Genomic DNA, 18,848 nt, shown 5'->3' on the forward strand with positions numbered 1-18,848 from the left:
TGCACAAGAAGTTGAATGTGTGAATTTTATGGTAGAATTCCGTATCCAGAATACCAAATTGGAAAGTGAATGCTTACCTTGTGATGAAGTTAATGTGATCATGTTTCTCATTTCATGTTCTTCTTCTCCACTGGAATCATGTGGCACAGAAAGAAGACCATGTGACCCATTGTTGCTGTGCCACATGTCCCATTCGCGCTTTTCCTATTGCCCTGCAAGTGTTTCCTTAGCAAGTGATTGATCCAGTTCCCTTTTGAAAGTGATGATGGGATCGGCATCCAGGAAGCTTTTCAGGCAGTACATTCCAGACCATAACTTGCAACAAGATTTCTCTTATTTCCCCCCTCCCCCTTAGTTTTGCTCCCAATTACCTTAAACCTGTTTTTCTGGAGCAATTTCTCAGTTGTTTGAAGTTTTCCAATTGTTGGATCATCAATTTCTTAAGGAATGATTTTGGTATTCCTTGGATTCAAATGTCAGACTCAATTTATGATGTGGGTATCGCTGGCTGGACCAGCATTTGTTGCCCAATCTTAATTGCCCTTGAGAAGGTGGTGGGTGAACTGCTGCAGTACATGTGGTGTAGATAACACCAACAGTACTGTTAGGGAGGGAGTTCCAGGATTCGACTCAACAACAATGAAGGAAAAGCAATATATTTCTAAGCTAGGATGGTAGGTGGCTTGGAGGGGAATTTGCAGGTGGTGGTGATCTCATGTGTATGGTGACGGTCATGGATTTGGAAGGCGCTGCCTAAGGAGCCTTGATGAATTGCTGCAGCACATCTTGTAGAACCTGAACCTGATGCTAGATTTTTAATGGAGGGATTGTTTTCTTTTACAAGCTGATTTTTAAATTTTCTAATTACACATTCAAATCCCAAGAATAACTGGCATTATATTGCACCTCTTCATAATTCTTCTCACATGCTGTCAATTTGCTCACAGCAAGATTCCACTAACATGCCACGAGAGGAGTGACCAGATCCTCTGCATTCACCTCACCTTAAAAATTCATAAAACCCTGTCAACTACTCTGAAAGAGTTACACAATCCCTCAAAATCTAATTGAACCAGAGAAGCCCTGAGCTGTAACAGACATTCTCACACATTGTTTAGTAAACAGTCAGTGTAGACTTGGAGTGAACGGTTGAAGGAAAAGAAAATGTTCAGAGTTCAAAATGATAGTGTAGTTCTCATGGGTCTTCCATGTCTCCCTTGATTTATTATCACATTATATACAATCAAAAGTATTGTTTGTGTGCTATACAAACAAAGCATACCATTCTTAGTGAAGGAAAGGAGTGAGTGCAGAATATAGTGTTACAATCATAGCTAGGGTGTAGAGAAAAATCACCTTAGTGTGAGGTAGGTCTATTCAAAAGTCTGACAGCAGCAGGGAAGAAGCTGTTCTTGAGTCGGTTGGTATGTGTCCTCAGACTTTTGTATCTTTTCCCCGATGGAATAAGGTAGAAGAGAGAATGTCTGGGGTGTGTGGGGTCCTCGATTTTGCTGGCTGCTTTTCCGAGGCAGCAGGAAGTGTAGACCGTGTCAATGGCTGGGAGGCTGCTTCGAGTGATGGATTGGGCATCGTCCACAACCCTTTGTAGTTTTTTGCAGTCTTGGACAGCGCAGGAGCCAAACCAAGCTGTGATACAACCAGGAGGAATGCTTTCTATGGTGCATCTGTAAAAGTTGGAGAGAGCTGTAGCGGATGTGCCAAATTTCCTTAGTTTTCTGAGAAAGTCGAGGCGTTGGTGGGCTTTCTTAACCATTGCTTTGGCATGGAGGGACCTGGACAAATTGTTGGTGATCTGGACACCTAAAAACTTGAAGCTCTCAACCATTTCCACTTCATCCCATTGATGTAGACAGGGGCATGTTCTCCACTATGCTTCCTGAAGTCTATGACTATCTCCCTAGTTTTGTTGACATTGAGGGAGAGATTGTCGTAGCACCAGATTCTCTCTCTCCTGTACTCCGTCTCATCATTATTTGAGATCCGACTCACAACAGTGGCGTTGTCAGCAAACTTGAAATTTGAGTTGGAGGGGAATTTTGCCCCACAGTCATGGGTGTATAAGGAGTATAGTAAGGGGCTGAGGACACAGCCTTGTGGGGCACCGGTGTTGAGGATGATCGTGGAGGAGGTGTCGCCTATCCTGTCTGACTGAGTTTATGGGTTATGAAGTCTACGATCCAGTCGCAGGAGGAGGAGCCAAGCCCCATATCACTGAGTTTGGAGATGAGTTTTGTAGGAATAATGGTGTTGAAGGGCTAAGCTGTAATCAATAAATAGGAGTCTGACATAGGTGTCCTTGTTATCTAGGTATTCCAGGGTTGAGTGCTGGGCCAGGGAGATGGCGTCTGCTGTTGCGGCGATAGGCGAACTGTCGTGGATCCAGGCGATCTGGGAGGCCGGAATTGATTTGTGCCATGACTAACCTTTTGAAGCACTTCATAATGATGGATGTCAGAGGCAGATGGAGTCATTAAGGCACGCTGCCAGGTTTTCCTTTGGTACTGGGATGATGGTCACCGTCTTGAAGCAGATAGGGACCTCAGATTGGTGTAAAGAGAGGTTGAAAATGTCTGCGAATACCCCCTTCTGGCTTCCAGCCTTGGGTCCCCAGGCTTCCAATTATGCCTCTTTTAAATCTCCCATTTCCTTCTGCCTACCATTAGTAGTAGTGCCATTGGCTGCTTTGGTCCTCATTTGTGAAATTGTCTCCCTAGACCTCCCTCTTTCTCCAGGGTGTTCCTTAACACCACCTATTTGACAAAGCTCTGTCTTGATACCTCTTTTGAGTCTGTGTCACATTTTGATTGGTAATTCTCCTGAAGATGCACCTTGGATGTAGTAGTTTATTTCACAAATGTAACTGGACCAGCCCCCACACATACTGTGGCTGGACGAGCAGTTCAGAAGCTGGAATTCTGAGGGAGTTAACTCTCATGCTGACTCTGAATTTCTGCCATCTCGGGACATGTCGGAATGTTTTTGGAATCATCCCCATTTTCTTGGGGATGATTCCAATAACCCTCGAAGCTTGGCATCCCATCCACCACTTTAAACATTCATTGCCTTACACTGCACTAGCAGTGTAGTGATCATTTGCAATGATTCTCCAAAGCTTCTCAGACAGCAACTTCTAAATCCACAAACTCTACTGCCTAAAAGAATAAGGGCAGCAAGCAAATGGAAACACCACCAGCTGCAAGTTTCCTTTCACGTCTCACATCATCCTGACTTGGACATCTATCTCTGTTTCTTCACTGTCAGTCAAAAGCATGGAAATGCCTCCCTGTCAATACTGGGTGTACCTGAATTACAATAGAGTGCAACAGCTCACCATGACCTTCTCAATGGCAATTAAGGAAGAATAATAAATGCTGGCCTTGTCAGTGATACCTGAGTCTCATAAATGTATTTTAAATTGAATAATGTTGTACAAGACAATGTGTAATGTTGCAAAGAACAGTAGCAAATCTGAGGATTGTGAATGTTTTAACAATGAGCCACCATAAAGTCAATGTGTGAAGACCCAAACCAGAAACTCCATGTTTTGTGACGTTAGCCTAGACCTTGGGTTTTACATTTGATTTTGGCATTGGTGAACATAAAGTACTTCACTCCAGGTATGATTCGAGTGGCCCACAGGAAACTTTTATGAAATGTTTATTTAAAAACACGGTTAGAATATAACAAAGAATTGACATAACTTTTACCAATTATAATACTTAAACATTTCACAATATAACTCTCAACAGCCAGCTATCTCTGTTGTTCCAGTGTAAAGCAATATCCCACAGAAATGCATCCTCCTTCAGCATTAGTGCAAAAATAAGTATTCACACGTGATGCCAGATTTCCAGCTTTTTTGTTAACACTTCTGGACAGCAAACCCAACAGCAGTTTTCAGAGAAGGATATATCCTCCAAACAGCAAAACCTCAAAAGATAAATCTGGTCTCTGGCAGCTTCCAAAAACAGCCACCCAGACAATAGAAGCTCCAACTCCAGAGAAGGGCAAAAACACTGCTGTGTCTCAGCTTCAAGAAACAGAAACTAAAACAGTCTGTGAAAAATAGCTGTTATGTTACCTGGCGTCTACTGAGCAATCCCAGGGGAACATTAAAACCACAGAATACTGCATTAATTCAGATCGAAACAACCACGATGTCAATTATACTGCTTCAGTAACAATGAAAGACAGCGGCTACAGACATCACAATACCGGCAAAATCCCAGGGACTACTAAAACATCCTCCAGAGAAACATGATTAAAATACATTTCTTAAAGGCACAGTAAGTATATAAAAGGAAGAGAGTAGCTAAAGTAAATATTGGGCCCCAAAGACAGGAGGAATTTTCATGGGGAAATGGCAGAGGCATTGAACAAATATTTTATCTATCTTCACAGTAGAAAACACAACTTGCATGCTGGAGAAATAAAGGGCAAACCTGGTGGCAAAAAGATAATTATAGTAATAATGCAAGTTTGGAGAAACTTGGACAAAAATCAGAAAATTCCCTGGGATCTGATAGTCTACATCTTCGGGTTCTAAAAGATAGTAACTGATATAATTACAAAATTGTGACAGTACAGAAGGAGATTTTTCAGCTCATCATGTCTGCACTGGCTCTCTGAGCAATTCACTTGTTGCCTTTCTCCCTGCAACCCTGCACATCTTTCAGATAACGGTCTTAATTTGGGTGGCACGGTACAGTGTTAGTGCTGCTGTCTCACAGCGCCTGGGACCCGGGTTCAATTCCAATCTTGGGTCACTGTCCATGTGGAGTTTGCACATTCTCCCTGTGTCTGCATGGGTTTCCTCCGGGTGCTCTGGTTTCCTCCCACAGTCCAAAGTTGTGTGGGCCAGGTTGATTGGACATGTTTAATTGTCCCTTAGTGTCAGGGCAATTAGCAAGTGTAAATAAGTGGGGTTATGGGGATACGGCCTGGGTGGGATTGTTGTTGATGGGTGGAATGGCCTCCTTCTGCACTGTAGAATTTCTATGATTCTACGATTCTAATTCCTTTGAGTGCCTTGATTGAAGGTGCCTCCACCACACTAAGGAAGTGCATGACAGACCAGAACCACTCGCTGCATGGTTTTGCTTCTCTTGTCAATTAAATCTCTGTCATCTCTTCCTTTATCCTTTCACAAATGGGAACAGTTTCACTTGATCTACTCTGTCAAGATCCCACAGGATGTTGAATACAAGTATCAAATCACCTCTCGGCCTCTTCTCCAAGGATCACTGACTTCTATCTTCTCCAGCCTATCCTCGTAACTAAAGTTCTTCATCCCTGGAATAATTCTTGTGAATCTTTTCTGCCTTTAAATGCTTTTTAAAGAGCAGTGCCCAGAAATGGACACAATACTCCAGCTGAGGTCAAACTAGTATGTTACACAAGTTCAACATAACCTCCTTGCTCTTGTACTCTATACCCCTATTAATAAAGCCCAGGGTACTGTATGCTTTATTAACTGCGCTCTCACCCTGTCCTGCCTCCTTCAGTGAATCATGCACATACACACCCAGGTCCTTCTACTCCTGCATCTCCTTTTGAGATGTACCCTTTATTTAATGTCACTCCCATTTCTTCCTCTCAAAATAACATTTCTCCACATTGGAGGCTCACCTGCCTCCTGTCTGCCCATTCCATAAGACCATAAGACATAGGAGCGGAAGTAAGGCCATTCGGCCCATCGAGTCCACTCCACCATTCAATCATGGTTGATTTCAACTCCATTTACCCGCTCTCTCCCCATAGCCCTTAATTCCTCGAGAAATCAAGAATTTATCAATTTCTGTCTTGAAGACGCTCAACGTCTCGGCCTCCACAGCCCTCTGTGGCAATGAATTCCACAGACCCACCACTCTCTGGCTGAAGAAATTTCTCCTCATCTCTGTTCTAAAGTGACTCCCTTTTATTCTAAGGCTGTGCCCCCGCGTCCTAGTCTCCCCTGTTAATGGAAACAACTTCCCTACGTCCATCCTATCTAAGCCGTTCATTATCTTGTAAGTTTCTATCAGATCTCCCCTCAACCTCCTAAACTCCAATGAATATAATCCCACGATCCTCAGACGTTCATCGTATGTCAGGCCTACCATTCCTGGGATCATCCGTGTGAATCTCCGCTGGACCCGCTCCAGTGCCAGTATGTCCTTCCTGAGGTGTGGGGCCCAAAATTGCTCACAGTACTCCAAATGGGGCCTAACCAGTGCTTTATAAAGCCTCAGAAGTACATCCCTGCTTTTGTATTCCAAGCCTCTTGAGATACTAGCTTGTCTGTGTCCTTTTGAATTCTACACTGTCCTCGCAGCTCACAATGTTTCCAAGTTTCATATAAGCTGCAAATTTTCAAATTATGCCTTGTACACCATCATCTATATCAGGAAAAGCAAGGGTCCCAACACCAACACCTGGGGAGGTCTGCTACACACCTTCTTGCAGCACAAAAAAAATCCAGTAACCACTTCTCTCTCTTTCCTGTAACTTAGCCAATTACATAGCTATATTGCTGCTGTCCCTTTTATTCCATGAGCTATAACTTTGCTCACAAGTCTGTTGTGTGGCACTGTATCACTGTGGCCTTTTGGAAAATGGTGAATGTGCGAGCTATTATTTTTTCAAAATTCCTGAGATTCCAGAACAGTCCTAAGTTGTGAAGTGTAACACTGCTTTTCAAGAAAGGAGAGAGAACCAGAACTGCAGGCCAGTTAGTCCAACATCAAGCGGGAAATTGATGGAATCAATTTTTCAGGAAGCCTTGACAATGCACTTGGAAATGTTTCACTGACAGAAAATCCTGCTTGACAAGTTTAGTTTGAGGATGTAGATAAATGAGAACCGGTGGATGCAGTGTACCTGGATTTCCAAAAGACATTTGATTAGATGCCACACACAAGACTAATAGACAAGATAAGGACTCGTAGAGTTGGGGGTGATTATATTCGCATGGATAGAGGATTAGTTCACAGACAAGTGGCGAAGAGTGGGTGTAAACAGGGCACTTTCAAGTTAGGCTGTGCAGCAAGGATCAGAGCAGGGACCTCGGCTATTTCCATCTGTCTCCTAAATCTATTTTAATGATTGAGTCATTATCTAAGTTTGCTGATCCAAAGCTCGGTGGAAAGGTGAGCTCTGGGAGGACAGGTTGCAAAGAGACATAGATTAAGTAAATGGGCAACAAAATAACGGATGGGGTATAATGTAGACTGGTAAGAATAGTAAAGCAGATTTTTATAAAACGTGACACTTGTGTTGATGTTCATAGAGACTTGGGTGCGCTCATCAGCTGAAAGCTAGCACGCAGGTACAACAAGCAGTTAGGAAGGAAAGTGGTATGTTAGCCTTTTGCAACATGTAATAACTTGAGGTGACTTGATGTGGCAACAATAACAACAATATACACAAAGGGTCAATGGCACAACTAATACAGGTTTACTAACAACGTTTTAACTCTAACTGAAGCCCTCCAGCCCTGGGACTGCGCTCCTTCACTCCTCTGGCAGGTTGCTCTCACTCCATTGGCTCTAGCCGGATCATGTGGCCCACGAAGGATTGCCCCATAAAGGGGCCACGCCAGCACACCTTTCCCCCTCTAACTTTGTGGATTATCCGTGATTGAACAAAAAGAAAAACAGGTCGAAAAACAATAATATCACTAAAGGGACACCAGGGGAAAACCGTTCATATCTCCTCCTGGTTAGCCGCATGATCCTTAGGAAATGTGCCTGTAATAAGGACATTGTCCAAGTATACCACTAGCTTGGGGGATTCCCTGTAACAGCCTCCATCGTGCAGGCTGATGAAACACCTCACGGCAGTCTGGTGTACGGATATAATCCTTTGTGGTATTTATTGTAACTAACTTCCTGGAATCCTCCTCCAATTCCACTTGCCGATAAGCATGACTTGGGCCTAGCCTGGTGTATTTGAGGCCCCCTATTAACTATGCATTAAGGTCCTCTAACCTGAGAATGGGGTAATGATCCGGACTCCTTTATTCACTGTCAGTTTATAGTCTTCGCAGATTCTCTCGTTACGATCCGATTTCAGGACTGGTACGGCCCATTCTGAAAACTGTACAAGCTTGATGATGCCCAGGTCTTTTGGTCTTTCCAGTTCAATCTCCACTTTTTGATGCAACGCATGTGGTACGGGACAAACCTTGAGGTTCAAGTAAATTTTAGCTTTAAGCCTTTTTATTCAACCAAGTTCCCTTTTGAACGCTTCTTGGTATTTACACAGGGGGTTCCTGAGATCCTCTATCCTGGACCTTAAAGTTTCTAACCAGCTCAATTTTATTTGTTTTAACCAGTCCTGCCCCGTGAGAGTGGGCCTCTGATCCTCAAACACCAGGACGGGCAGCTGAGCAGACTGGTTCCTGGACAACGCCGTATAAGAGGTTGTCTCCAATATGTTAATGCTTCTCCAGTGTCTGTCACCAAGGTGGCCTCAGAATGACTTGAGGCTTCATTCTGTAGTCCCTTCTGGAGATCAGTGAATGTCTTTTCCCCGTGGCCGCAGCACCTCCATCTTCAGTGGGCAGCCGTTAACCATTAGGGCAATTTCTTACAGGTGGTACTTGATTGTGTCAGCTTCAGATCCCTCCTTTGCTTCCTCCAGCAGCTTATTCACACGGGTTGTACTTATGGTTTCCTTTTTATGGAGTGTTTTGTGTAGCCTGCCTCGCTTTACACCCAGCTTTCAGTTGACCCTTTCCGACACCTCTTGAGGGTGGTTTATTCCACGGCTAAAGCACGCCTGAAACCCGGACACTGAATGACTTCAGTTTCTGCTGCAGCCTCACTTGGGTCGTTCCTGGCAGCAGCTGTTTCCCACCACAACTGGTTCACCTCATTCTGCAGCCTCGCACATGGCGGGCAGCTCGCACACGTCTTGTTCAGCAGTCAGTCACTTGCGGCATTTCGACTGCTTTTCCAGTGATATTTTTTTCAGCCAACTGCTTCTTTTGGGTGTTGGGATTCTGGATCTCTCTCAAACCAATCGGGCCCTCAACTTGTCTCCAAATGCAGGTCTGAACTTGCAGCGCTTGGCCAGCTGTTGAAATCTGGCCATGAGGCCATCTCTCCTGGCTCTCTAACCGCAGAATGAAATGTATATCTTTACATTGTTGCAGAAGGCTGGGGGTCCTAGTGCTCCTTCACCAAATTAACTAGCTAATTGAATTCCTACAGTGCAGAAAGACGCCATTCGGCCCATCGAGTCTGCACCAACCACAATCCCACTGTTGGAGTAAAATTGAGACTGTTCAAGTCATCATTGTGAATGTAAAACTTTTTAAGACAAGACAAGTTGTGTATGTGACTTTGCACTCTGGTTAACCACAAACACTCGAGCCCTGACTACTGACAAGCTATGCCTCATTTTTAGTGTAAAAGTGCAAAGCAAGCAGGAATAGTCAGACAGCAAAGGACAAGAATAGTTAGGTAGCTCAAGAGCAGATGGCCTGAAAGGGGAACTAGAACAGTGAGGTATTTTCAACAAAATGTGATTGGGAGTTATTGATAACTAACTATTGTCAAGGGGCCCAATTGGCCAAAGTATGTAACCGCCTACAGCATGATGCGAAACTGCCGATGTTTGCGATGTTTTAACATATATAAATACGTCTGCCGCCAAGCCAGATTGAGGAACTCTGCCCAGAGATCCTCCCGAAGCTTCGATTTAATAAACTGCGTGTTGAATCTCAAGTCTGATCTCCGAATGGTGACTTTTCCCACAACAAATGGCGTAATCGGCTGGGTCTGTATTACTGGTAAGTCCAATCGGTGGCCATGATCGGAAGCCGGAATAGAGATCATTGAATCTGTAGGAGTCAGACTGAGTCAACGGTGTCGTTTTCTGAGGTAGATTCGGGGAATCTGTGATATAGTGATAAGGTATAGTGATAAGTACTAACTGTTGATAGTGACAAGTAACTGTGACTTGTGCTGATCGACAAGAGGACAAGGTGGTGCCTGTCTCTGAGCTCACCTTAGATCGGACGTTAAGAGGGAAAATTCCCCACGCTATGGTCAGGTATTGAAGAGGTAAAGAGACACCAAGGGCACTTAGGATTATGAGGCACAAGTGGCAGAAGGCGGCTAACATCAAACTCTGTAGTGGTGAACAACGCAGAGCTGTGTCTTTGTGTATTTAAGGTTATATAAGTTGAGTTGGTAGTCTACCGGTTAAGTTGTAACGTAGCATGCGAAGGAATTGATCACTCCTTACTTTGAGCCGGACTCCAGTGGAAGAAACACATTACAGAGAAGGTAATCGTGGCCGGGAGTACGTGAGTATAAAAAACGGTGGGAAGAAACACATTACTAAGAGAGTAATTGTGGCCGTATCGGGAAGCAAACCCTAGAGAGGGAACGTAGGAGTCTATAGGATGACAGATGAGGAAATGAAGTGGGGGAATCCCAGGCTCCCTTATCGACCGACAGGCATTCCTTGATGAGAGAAATGCCAAAAGATGGCTGGGATGCTTCTCAGACCGTAGAAGAAAAAGAGTAAGATGAAAAAACGGGAGTGTTATTAGTCCACCAGTTAGATGGTCTAATTAGACAAGTAAAGGATTTGACCAAAAGGTGGACCAAAGATAAGGATAAAATTAAGGACTTAGAATCCAAAATTGGAGAAATAGAGAATGAGGACATGGCAAAAATTAAGAAACTAGACATCAGAATCAGGGAATTGGAAAAAAGAAATCAGGCATTAGAAAACAACCCACAGCCCTATAACCTCTGGGGACCTTCCCCCCTGTACACGACCTCTCAGGAGATGTTACAACAAGGTTATCATTAGTGGAGACACCTGTGCCTGTATAGATTTTCAAGGCCGAGGTGTCTGGAAACACTGGACCCAGTTGAACGAATACACTGGAAAACATGTAATGTACAACAAAACAGTTAAGAGGGGAGTAAAGGTTTAAACACCCGCAGGCTGTGAGTTTCTCTCTCTCTCTCGACAAGGGAAAGAGAGAGGGGTGAACGTGTGCGATCGAGAGCCACATGTGGTGGAATAGGGTACAGCAGATCAATATTTAATAAACTATTCTCCCCAGTTGACATTTTACAATCGTGCATTACATTACAGCTGAAGAGTTGTAAGGAGAGTTAACCATTTAAGAGAAATAATTAATTATGCGCTCATCTTGAGCTTAAACCGGAGAGTCTGTGAGAAAGTGTAAACGTTGTAATTAGTAGAGATCTTTAATAGTGATGAACATAAATGGATTTTTTGGATCAGGCTTTTGTTACAAAATGTACTCTTGATAGAATTGACAATGAAAAGATAAATGGAAAGAAGTACTCCTGCGTATTTGAAGTGATGATTAATCACTTATTTATGTTCAGCTGAGTGAACTTACCCCTCCGCCTCTCTGCTGAAACAAGCAGAGACCTGACCCGCGACAGGGAATTTGTGTTATAAGACTTGCAGTAATCTTAAGATATAGAATCAAAACTTAACAGAGAAGGGAGTTACAGAAGGGCCAAATGGGAGGCCGTCCTCCTACCTCCCAGCAAGTCAGTCGTAATAGTAAGAGATACAGGAGATAACCCAGCAGAAGGAATTTTGGATACAGGGGAACCACATAACTGTGGGGACGTAGATGCGGATACGGAAGAAGGTAGGATAAAGGATGTACCTTTAGCGACAGCTGAGGAGACCTTTTTGTAGATGGCTCACGTAAATACGTGGAGGGATCACCCCGGACAGGGTGGGCAGTAGTAAATGACAAATGGAAGGATTGACGGAAGTTTATCTGCCCAAGTAGCAGAACTAGTGGCACTTACACAGGCCCTAGAATTATATGACGGCCTGGAGTAGAAGAGGGTTTGTAACCACGGGAGGAACTCCTATTAAGCACCAACAAAGGATCGAGGCATTACTAAAAGCTGGCGAAAAACCCCTAGAAGCGGCAGTAATAAAAATTAAAGCGCACCAAAGGGAACCAGAGAGGGACAACCCCGACTGGTTAAAATACAAAGGGAACCAAGCCGCAGACAAGGCTGCGCAATTAGCGCTGGAACAAGAAGCAATTGGCGAGTTGCCAATAGCAGTTATGAGTCAAACATCAGAATAAAAGCGACTGTTAATCAACGTTCTGTATTCTTAAATGTTTTATTTTCATCCCAGTTTAAGATGTTAAGTCTGAATAAATGTTGGAAGCTTCCATGTGTATCTGTGTGTTTAACAACGTGATTGTGTGAATGTTTTGTTGGTGTTCGCTTTAATGTTTTAATGTTGAGAAAGGAGTTAAACCTTGGAAGGACCATGTGCTCTTTCCTTGTCTTGAAGTTAAAATAAGAGTATAGTTGAGACGTTAAAAAAAATAAAGTAATTTTGTGAAAACAAAGAGAAGCAGGAACAAAATAAGATGAACAGACTGTCTTTGAGTCAGTTTAAAGTGTATCAAATTGTGAAATGAATCGTAGTTCTGATGACCCCAAGTTACAGCAGGAGATTAACCTCAGTTGTTAATACAAAGAAATATGTTGTCCTTGAGTATTTTTAAACACCATGAATTGTTGGAACTTGTGTTACCAGTTAGTTATTTTTAAATAACATGGTAATATGAAATTCAAGACTTGTGTGATGTTCCGATAACATGCAACAAATCACATCATTTAAATCATCTCTCATTGATAGTTCTGTAAAATTATATACTGCCATTGGAATTGCATGTGCCATCTATTGTTCAAGGTTTTCCAGATGTAAAAACACTGCAAAGCTTTAAAACCTAGCCAGCTAGGAATCAAACCATACATTTCTAATCAAGTAACAATTGTTATTGTTATATGTATTGTGCTTGTTATTTTTCTAAAATGCAGGGATTCCGATCAGGAGCAGTTTAAAAATAAAAACGACTTAAATTAAGAGGGGTTGGATATACCTGAGAGAATTGAATCCTGGAGAGCCTTAACCAATTTTATATATATAGTGTATTGATAAAACATAATTCTGTGGGAGAAAAGGCTATTTATTCCAGACATTTAACCATTCTTTGCCATAATTTGTAATAACTTGCACAATTAACATTAACATGACAGGAAGTGAAGCCGGATTACTTGAGAGAGAGAGGGAAAGAGTTGGTGACTGGCCTTACAACCAGACTCAAGAATCTTGCAGCATTCGACTGAACACAATGGATAGCTCATTTGGTTCTCTGTGTTTTTAAAGAGCTGTGTCTGGCTCTGTGACCACGTAACACTGTTGCTTACCTTATGAGACAATCTGCCTATAGAGGGATCATTTCTGATCAAACAAATAATCAAATTCGATATAATGTAAGAATACATCATACAAAGATCGGAGCTGTGTGGTATGTGATTTAAATAAGGAAAGCGATGGCTTTTGATAAGATTATATCCAAATGAATGGATATGCAAAGTGTTGTTTGATTTACACTAAGCTTTCTATGATTAATTGCTCTTGTTGTAATCATAATTGTGTGCTGTGTGATTATTGGCTGTCTTAATAACTGCTGTAAAGTTATGATGGCTCAAGTCGTGCCAGGAGTCAACATGGTCATCGAAGATGAACAGCTGGTGGGAATACCAGAAGAATCCGAAGGCAACAATCGCAGAGAGGAGAACCAGACGAATGGATATCTGTAGACATGTAGCCAGTGAGCTACGGGTCCAGCATACGCACAGAACATCACGGAGGACCGATACCCGAAAGGCTGTGTATAAATTGCCGGACCAATGATACAGAGACTATTCTATTGTTGGTCTATTGGATTACTAAATGATAATCCAGACCAAGAGAAGGGATTGTTGGAGTAAAATTGAGACTGTTCAAGCCATTATTGTGAATGTAAAACTTTTTAAGACAAGAAAAGTTGTGTATGTGACTTTGCACTCTGTGGTTAACCACAAACACTCGAGCCTTGACTAGTGACAAGCTGGGGTGAGCTATGTCTCATTTTTAGTGTAAAAGTGCAAAGCAGGTAGGAATAGTCAGACAGCAAAGGACAAGAATAGTTAGGTAGCTCAAGGGCAGATGGCCTGAAAGGGGAACTAGAACAGTGAGGTATTTTCAACGAAATGTGATCGGGAGTTATTGATAACTAATTGGGCCCCTATTGTCAAGGGGCCCAATTGGCCAAAGTATGTATCCGCCTACGGCTTGATGCGAAACTGCCGATGTTTGAACGTATATAAATGCACCTGCCGCCAAGCCAGATTGAGGAACTCTGCCCAGAGATCCTCCCGAAGCTTCGATTTAATAAACTGCGTGTTGAATCTCAAGTCTGATCTCCGAGTGGTGACTTTTCCCACAACACCACCCAGGCCCTATCCACATATCCCTACATATTTACCCACTAACCCCTCCAACCTATGCATCCTGGGACACTAAGGGGCAATTTTAGCATGGCCAATCAACCTAGCCCGCACATCTTTGGACTATGGGAGGAAACCGGAGCACCCAGAGGAAACCCACGCAGACACAGGGAGAATGTGCAAACTCCGCACAGACAGTGACCCAAGCCGGGAATCGAACCCAGGTCCCTGGAGCTGCGAAGCAGCAGTGCTAACCACTGTGCTACCGTGCCGCCCAATAATTTGGAATGCAGAGCTTCTGGTGATGAGCCCCTCACCAGGATGCAAGTCAGTGGGCCACAAACTGTCAGCAGAATCACCTTTAGTTTTTCTTCAGCTGCTATTTTGTTCGCAATGAAAAAATACTGCAGCCTCTCAATATACTACCCCGAACCCTTGATCGCAGGGTCAAATCATTCCGTTTCCCCAAGCGATGGCATCTTAAAATGGAGTCTTTACCTCCTTTTGTTCTTTGACTTCGTGATCATATCCACCTCCTCCAACTTTGCACTGCGGGTTCTTAATGATTAATCTGGTTTTTTGATCATCGCCACTGTAATAACCATGGCAACAATTAACAAAAAGGATTTATTAGCAATAAGAACAATAACAAGGGGCAATAGCCCAGCTCATACAGGTCTACTCATAACAATGACCTTAGCTCAACTGAAGCTCTCCAAGCCTGCGACTGTACTCCCTCGCTCCCACTTGACTCAGGTTTGCACGCTCTCATTCCATTGGCTCTGGCCTGATAACATAAGAAATAGGAGCAGGAGTAGGCCATCTAGCCCCTTGAGCCTGCCCCACCATTCAATAAGATCATGGCTGATCTGAAGTGGATCAGTTCCGCTTACCCGCCTGATCCCCATAACCCCTAATTCCCTTACCGATCAGGAATCCATCTATCTGTGATTTAAACATATTCAACGAGGTAGCCTCCACCACTTCAGTGGGCAGAGAATTCCAAAGATTCACCACTCTCTGAGAGAAGAAGTTCCTCCTCAACTCTGTCCTAAACTGACCCCCCTTGTCCTAAACTGACCCCCCGATCACATTGCTTGCGAAGGATTGTCCCTAAAGGGACCACACGAGACTTCTTTAGTCTTGTATTCTGATTCCCTTAAGGAAAGGTATACTTGCATTGGAGGTGTACAGCAAAGGTTCAGTAAATTGGTTCCTGTGAGGAGGGGTTGTCCTATGATGAGAAAGGCCATGCTGTGGAGATGCTGGTGTTGGACTGGGGTAAGCACAGTAAGAAGTTTAACAGCACCAGGTTAAAGTCCAACAGGTTTATTTGGTAGCACAAGCTTTCGGAGCGCTGCTCCTTCATCAGGTGAGTCACTTGATGAAGGAGCAGGTACCTCCACTCACTTGATGAAGGAGCAATGCTCTGAAAGCTCGTGATTCCAAATAAACTTATTGGACTTTAACCTGATGTTGTGAGACTTCTTACCATAATGAGAAACTGAGCCTATAGTATCTGGAGTTTAGAAGAATGAGAGACCATTTCATTGAAATATGTAAGATTCTGAAGGGGCTTAACAGGGTAGGTGTTGAGAGATTGTTTCGACTGACTGAGAAATCTGGAACATGGAGGCAGTCTCCAAATAAGGGGCTGATCATTTAGGACTGAGATATGGAGAAATTACTTCAGTCAAAGGGTTGTGAAACTTCTGAATTCTCTACCTACCCCAGAGGGTTGTGGATGCTCCATCATTGAATATACTCAAGGCTGAGATTAATTTTTTGGTGTCTTGAAGTGTCTGGGGATATGGGGCATAGTAAGAAGTTTAACAACACCAGGTTAAAGTCCAACAGGTTTGTGTGGGCATAGGCAGGAAAGTGTAGCTGATGTTTCGTGGTCACACTGCTGGATCCAATGGGTATATTGCTGCTCTTGTTTCAGGGTGTGATGCTGAGCTGCTGCACACTCCCCTCAGTGTAATCCTGGCCTCCTCCCCATCTTCTCAGTCAGAGTCACCCTGAGCTGCTGCACATTGCTCCTGGCCTGCAGCAGTTGTGTGTTGGGAGAGGGGGTGGAACAGGCTGGGACACTCAGCCACACTGCAGCAGATTCCCCCTCTGGGCACAGAGATGCTGAGGGAGCCTGAGGGTCCCCGGGAGGGGGGGAGAGAGATTGTCTGTGAGCTGGGGATTGCTGCCCCTCCCCCAAGCCGCCCTGCAGTGCGCGCCCGGGGACTGGGGGAGGCGCTGGAGAGCAACCCGCCCAGAGACAGAGGGAGGGAGAGACTGGGGTGGTGACAGTGTGAGGGAGGGTGAGGGTGACGGGGAGGGTGAGGGACACAGGGAGTGACGGGGAGGGTGAGGGACACAGGGAGTGACGGGGAGGGTGAGGGACACAGGGAGTGACGGTGTCAGAGTGTGAGGGGCCCCGGGCTGAGGCCGCTCTCGGGCCCGGGACTCTGGCAGCGGCTCCGGGCCGCGGGATGTCGGTGGTTTTTGTGCCCCAGAGACTGCGGGGGAAATGCGAAATCAACCAGGCGACAATCCAGAAGGTGAGGCCCGGGTCCGGGGGACCGGGGATCGTGACCCGGGGGTCCGGGGGACCGGGGATCGCGACCCGGGGGTCCGGGGGACCGGGGATCGCGACCCAGGGGTCCGGGGGCCGAGGGCCGCGGGTGGGGGGGCCTGGACCCCGGTGTGGGGGCCGGGACCGGCTTCCCCCGGTAATCCCCGGGCCTGCCGCTGTCCGGTGGCTGCGAGCGGCTTTCCGGACACTCCGCGGCGATCCGGGCGGGAGCCGGGCCGCGGGGCTGATCTTTTCCTCCCGCCCGCACGGTTCCGCGCCGCCCGCCGCCTGTGAAACACAAAGTTTCTTCACTTCAAACGCCCGCCCGCTCCGATTTAAACCCCCCCCCAAATTTAGATTTAAAAAGAATCAAGCTGAATTCCTGCCGCTTTCTGAAATATCAAAAGGGAGGAGAACTCGGGGGAAGAACTCGGCCTGAGTTCTTAATTGTCATCGCTGGACCGTCAGCAAGGGGCAGGATATCGAGCAAAATCTGATCAGAGGCTGGAGACTGATCAGATTGAATAGTAGGACAGTCTGGAAGGGCTGAATGGCCTCATGTTCTGCTCCTGTGCACCATTGGCTACAGGATGGGGCTGGCTGAGGAGAAGGTTGGGTTTGGCTGTGATGCAACATGTAGTTGAATAGTATGTCAAAACAAATTGTCTAGAATAGTTCAGCGTGGGTCAGGTGCAAGAAATAATTTTAATTCACACAATGTGATTATTGTACGATGGCAAATAAGTGCTGGATAACAATTTTTTCTTACCAGTCCTATCCAGCAACTTTATTTAGTTTAAGCTCTATAGTCGGCTGCTTTGGTGGGTGGCGCAGTGGTTAGCACTGCTGCCTCACAGCACCAGGGACCCAGGTTTGATTCCGGCTTGGGTCACTGTCTGTGTGGAGTCTGCACGTTCTCCCCGTGTCTGCGTGGGTTTCTTCCGGGTGCTCCGGTTTCTTCCCACAGTGCGAAAGACATGCAAGTTAGGTGAATTGGCCATGCCAAATTGCCCTCAGTGTCCCTCGGTGATTGCCATGGTGAATGTGTGGAGTTACAGGGGTAGAATGGGAGAAAGGGCCTGGGTAATCTGAGAGACATGATGTGGAGATGCCGGCGTTGGACTGGGGTGAACACAGTAAGAAGTCTCACAACACCAGGTTAAAGTCCAACAGGTTTATTTGGTAGCAAATACCATAAGCTTTCGGAGCGCTGCCCCTTCGTCAGATGGAGTGGAAATGTGCACATTTCCACTCCATCTGACGAAGGGGCAGCGCTCCGAAAGCTTATGGTATTTGCTACCAAATAAACCTGTTGGACTTTAACCTGGTGTTGTGAGACTTCTTACTGTAATCTGAGAGAGACAGTCTGTGCACACTTGATTGGTGGCGTTTCCATGTATCTACTGCACTTGGCCTTCTGTGTGGTAGTGGTCACAGGTTTGGAAGTTGCTGCCAAACGAGCCTTGCTGCAGTGCATCTTGCAGATGGTAAACACTGCTGCTAATGTGCGTCGGTGTGGTAAGAGTGGCTGATCAAATGGGTAGCCGTGTCCTAGATGGTGTGGAGATTGTACACGAACTGCTTCAGTATCTGAGGAGTTGTGAATGGTGCTGAACATTGTGCAGCGATCAGCGAACATACCCACTTCTGACCTTATAATGGAGGGGAGATCATTGGTGGAGCAGCGACAATGAAGGCCGATAATCCAGGCAGTAGAGGTCACGGGTTTGGAAGGTGTTGTCAGAGGAACATAGTGATTGCTGCAATGCATCCCTGCAATACTGAAGGAATGTTGTATTGTCAGAGGTGCCGTCTTTCAAATGGAATGTAAAACTGAAGCCTTGTCTGTCCTTTCAGATGGGTGCAAAAGATCCCGTGGTCACTATTTAGTGGCAGAGCAGGTTAAATCCCTGGTTCCTGCTACAAACCAGGAAAGAGCCATTCAGCCCAATTGAGGGTGTCTG

General features: G+C 45.0%; 1 protein-coding gene across 4 annotated transcripts in view; it reads left to right on the top strand.

Annotated features, from left to right (window-relative positions):
• Positions 1-16,550: 16,550 nt before the first annotated feature.
• ss18l2 (ss18, like 2) overlaps positions 16,551-18,848 on the top strand; it is a 33,073-nt gene continuing 30,775 nt past the window's right edge. For 2 of the 4 annotated variants that reach the window (XM_078210532.1, XM_078210534.1), the window contains exon 1: positions 16,584-16,870. In XM_078210532.1, coding sequence (XP_078066658.1) covers positions 16,802-16,870 — 69 coding nt within the window. In that variant the 5' untranslated portion in view covers positions 16,584-16,801. Of the gene's footprint in view, positions 16,871-18,848 lie in introns of all 4 variants that reach the window. The other 2 variants (XM_078210533.1, XM_078210531.1) reach the window with 2 other exon arrangements.

This window comes from Mustelus asterias, chromosome 4, assembly GCF_964213995.1.
Source record: "Mustelus asterias chromosome 4, sMusAst1.hap1.1, whole genome shotgun sequence".
Lineage (NCBI taxonomy): Eukaryota > Metazoa > Chordata > Chondrichthyes > Carcharhiniformes > Triakidae > Mustelus > Mustelus asterias.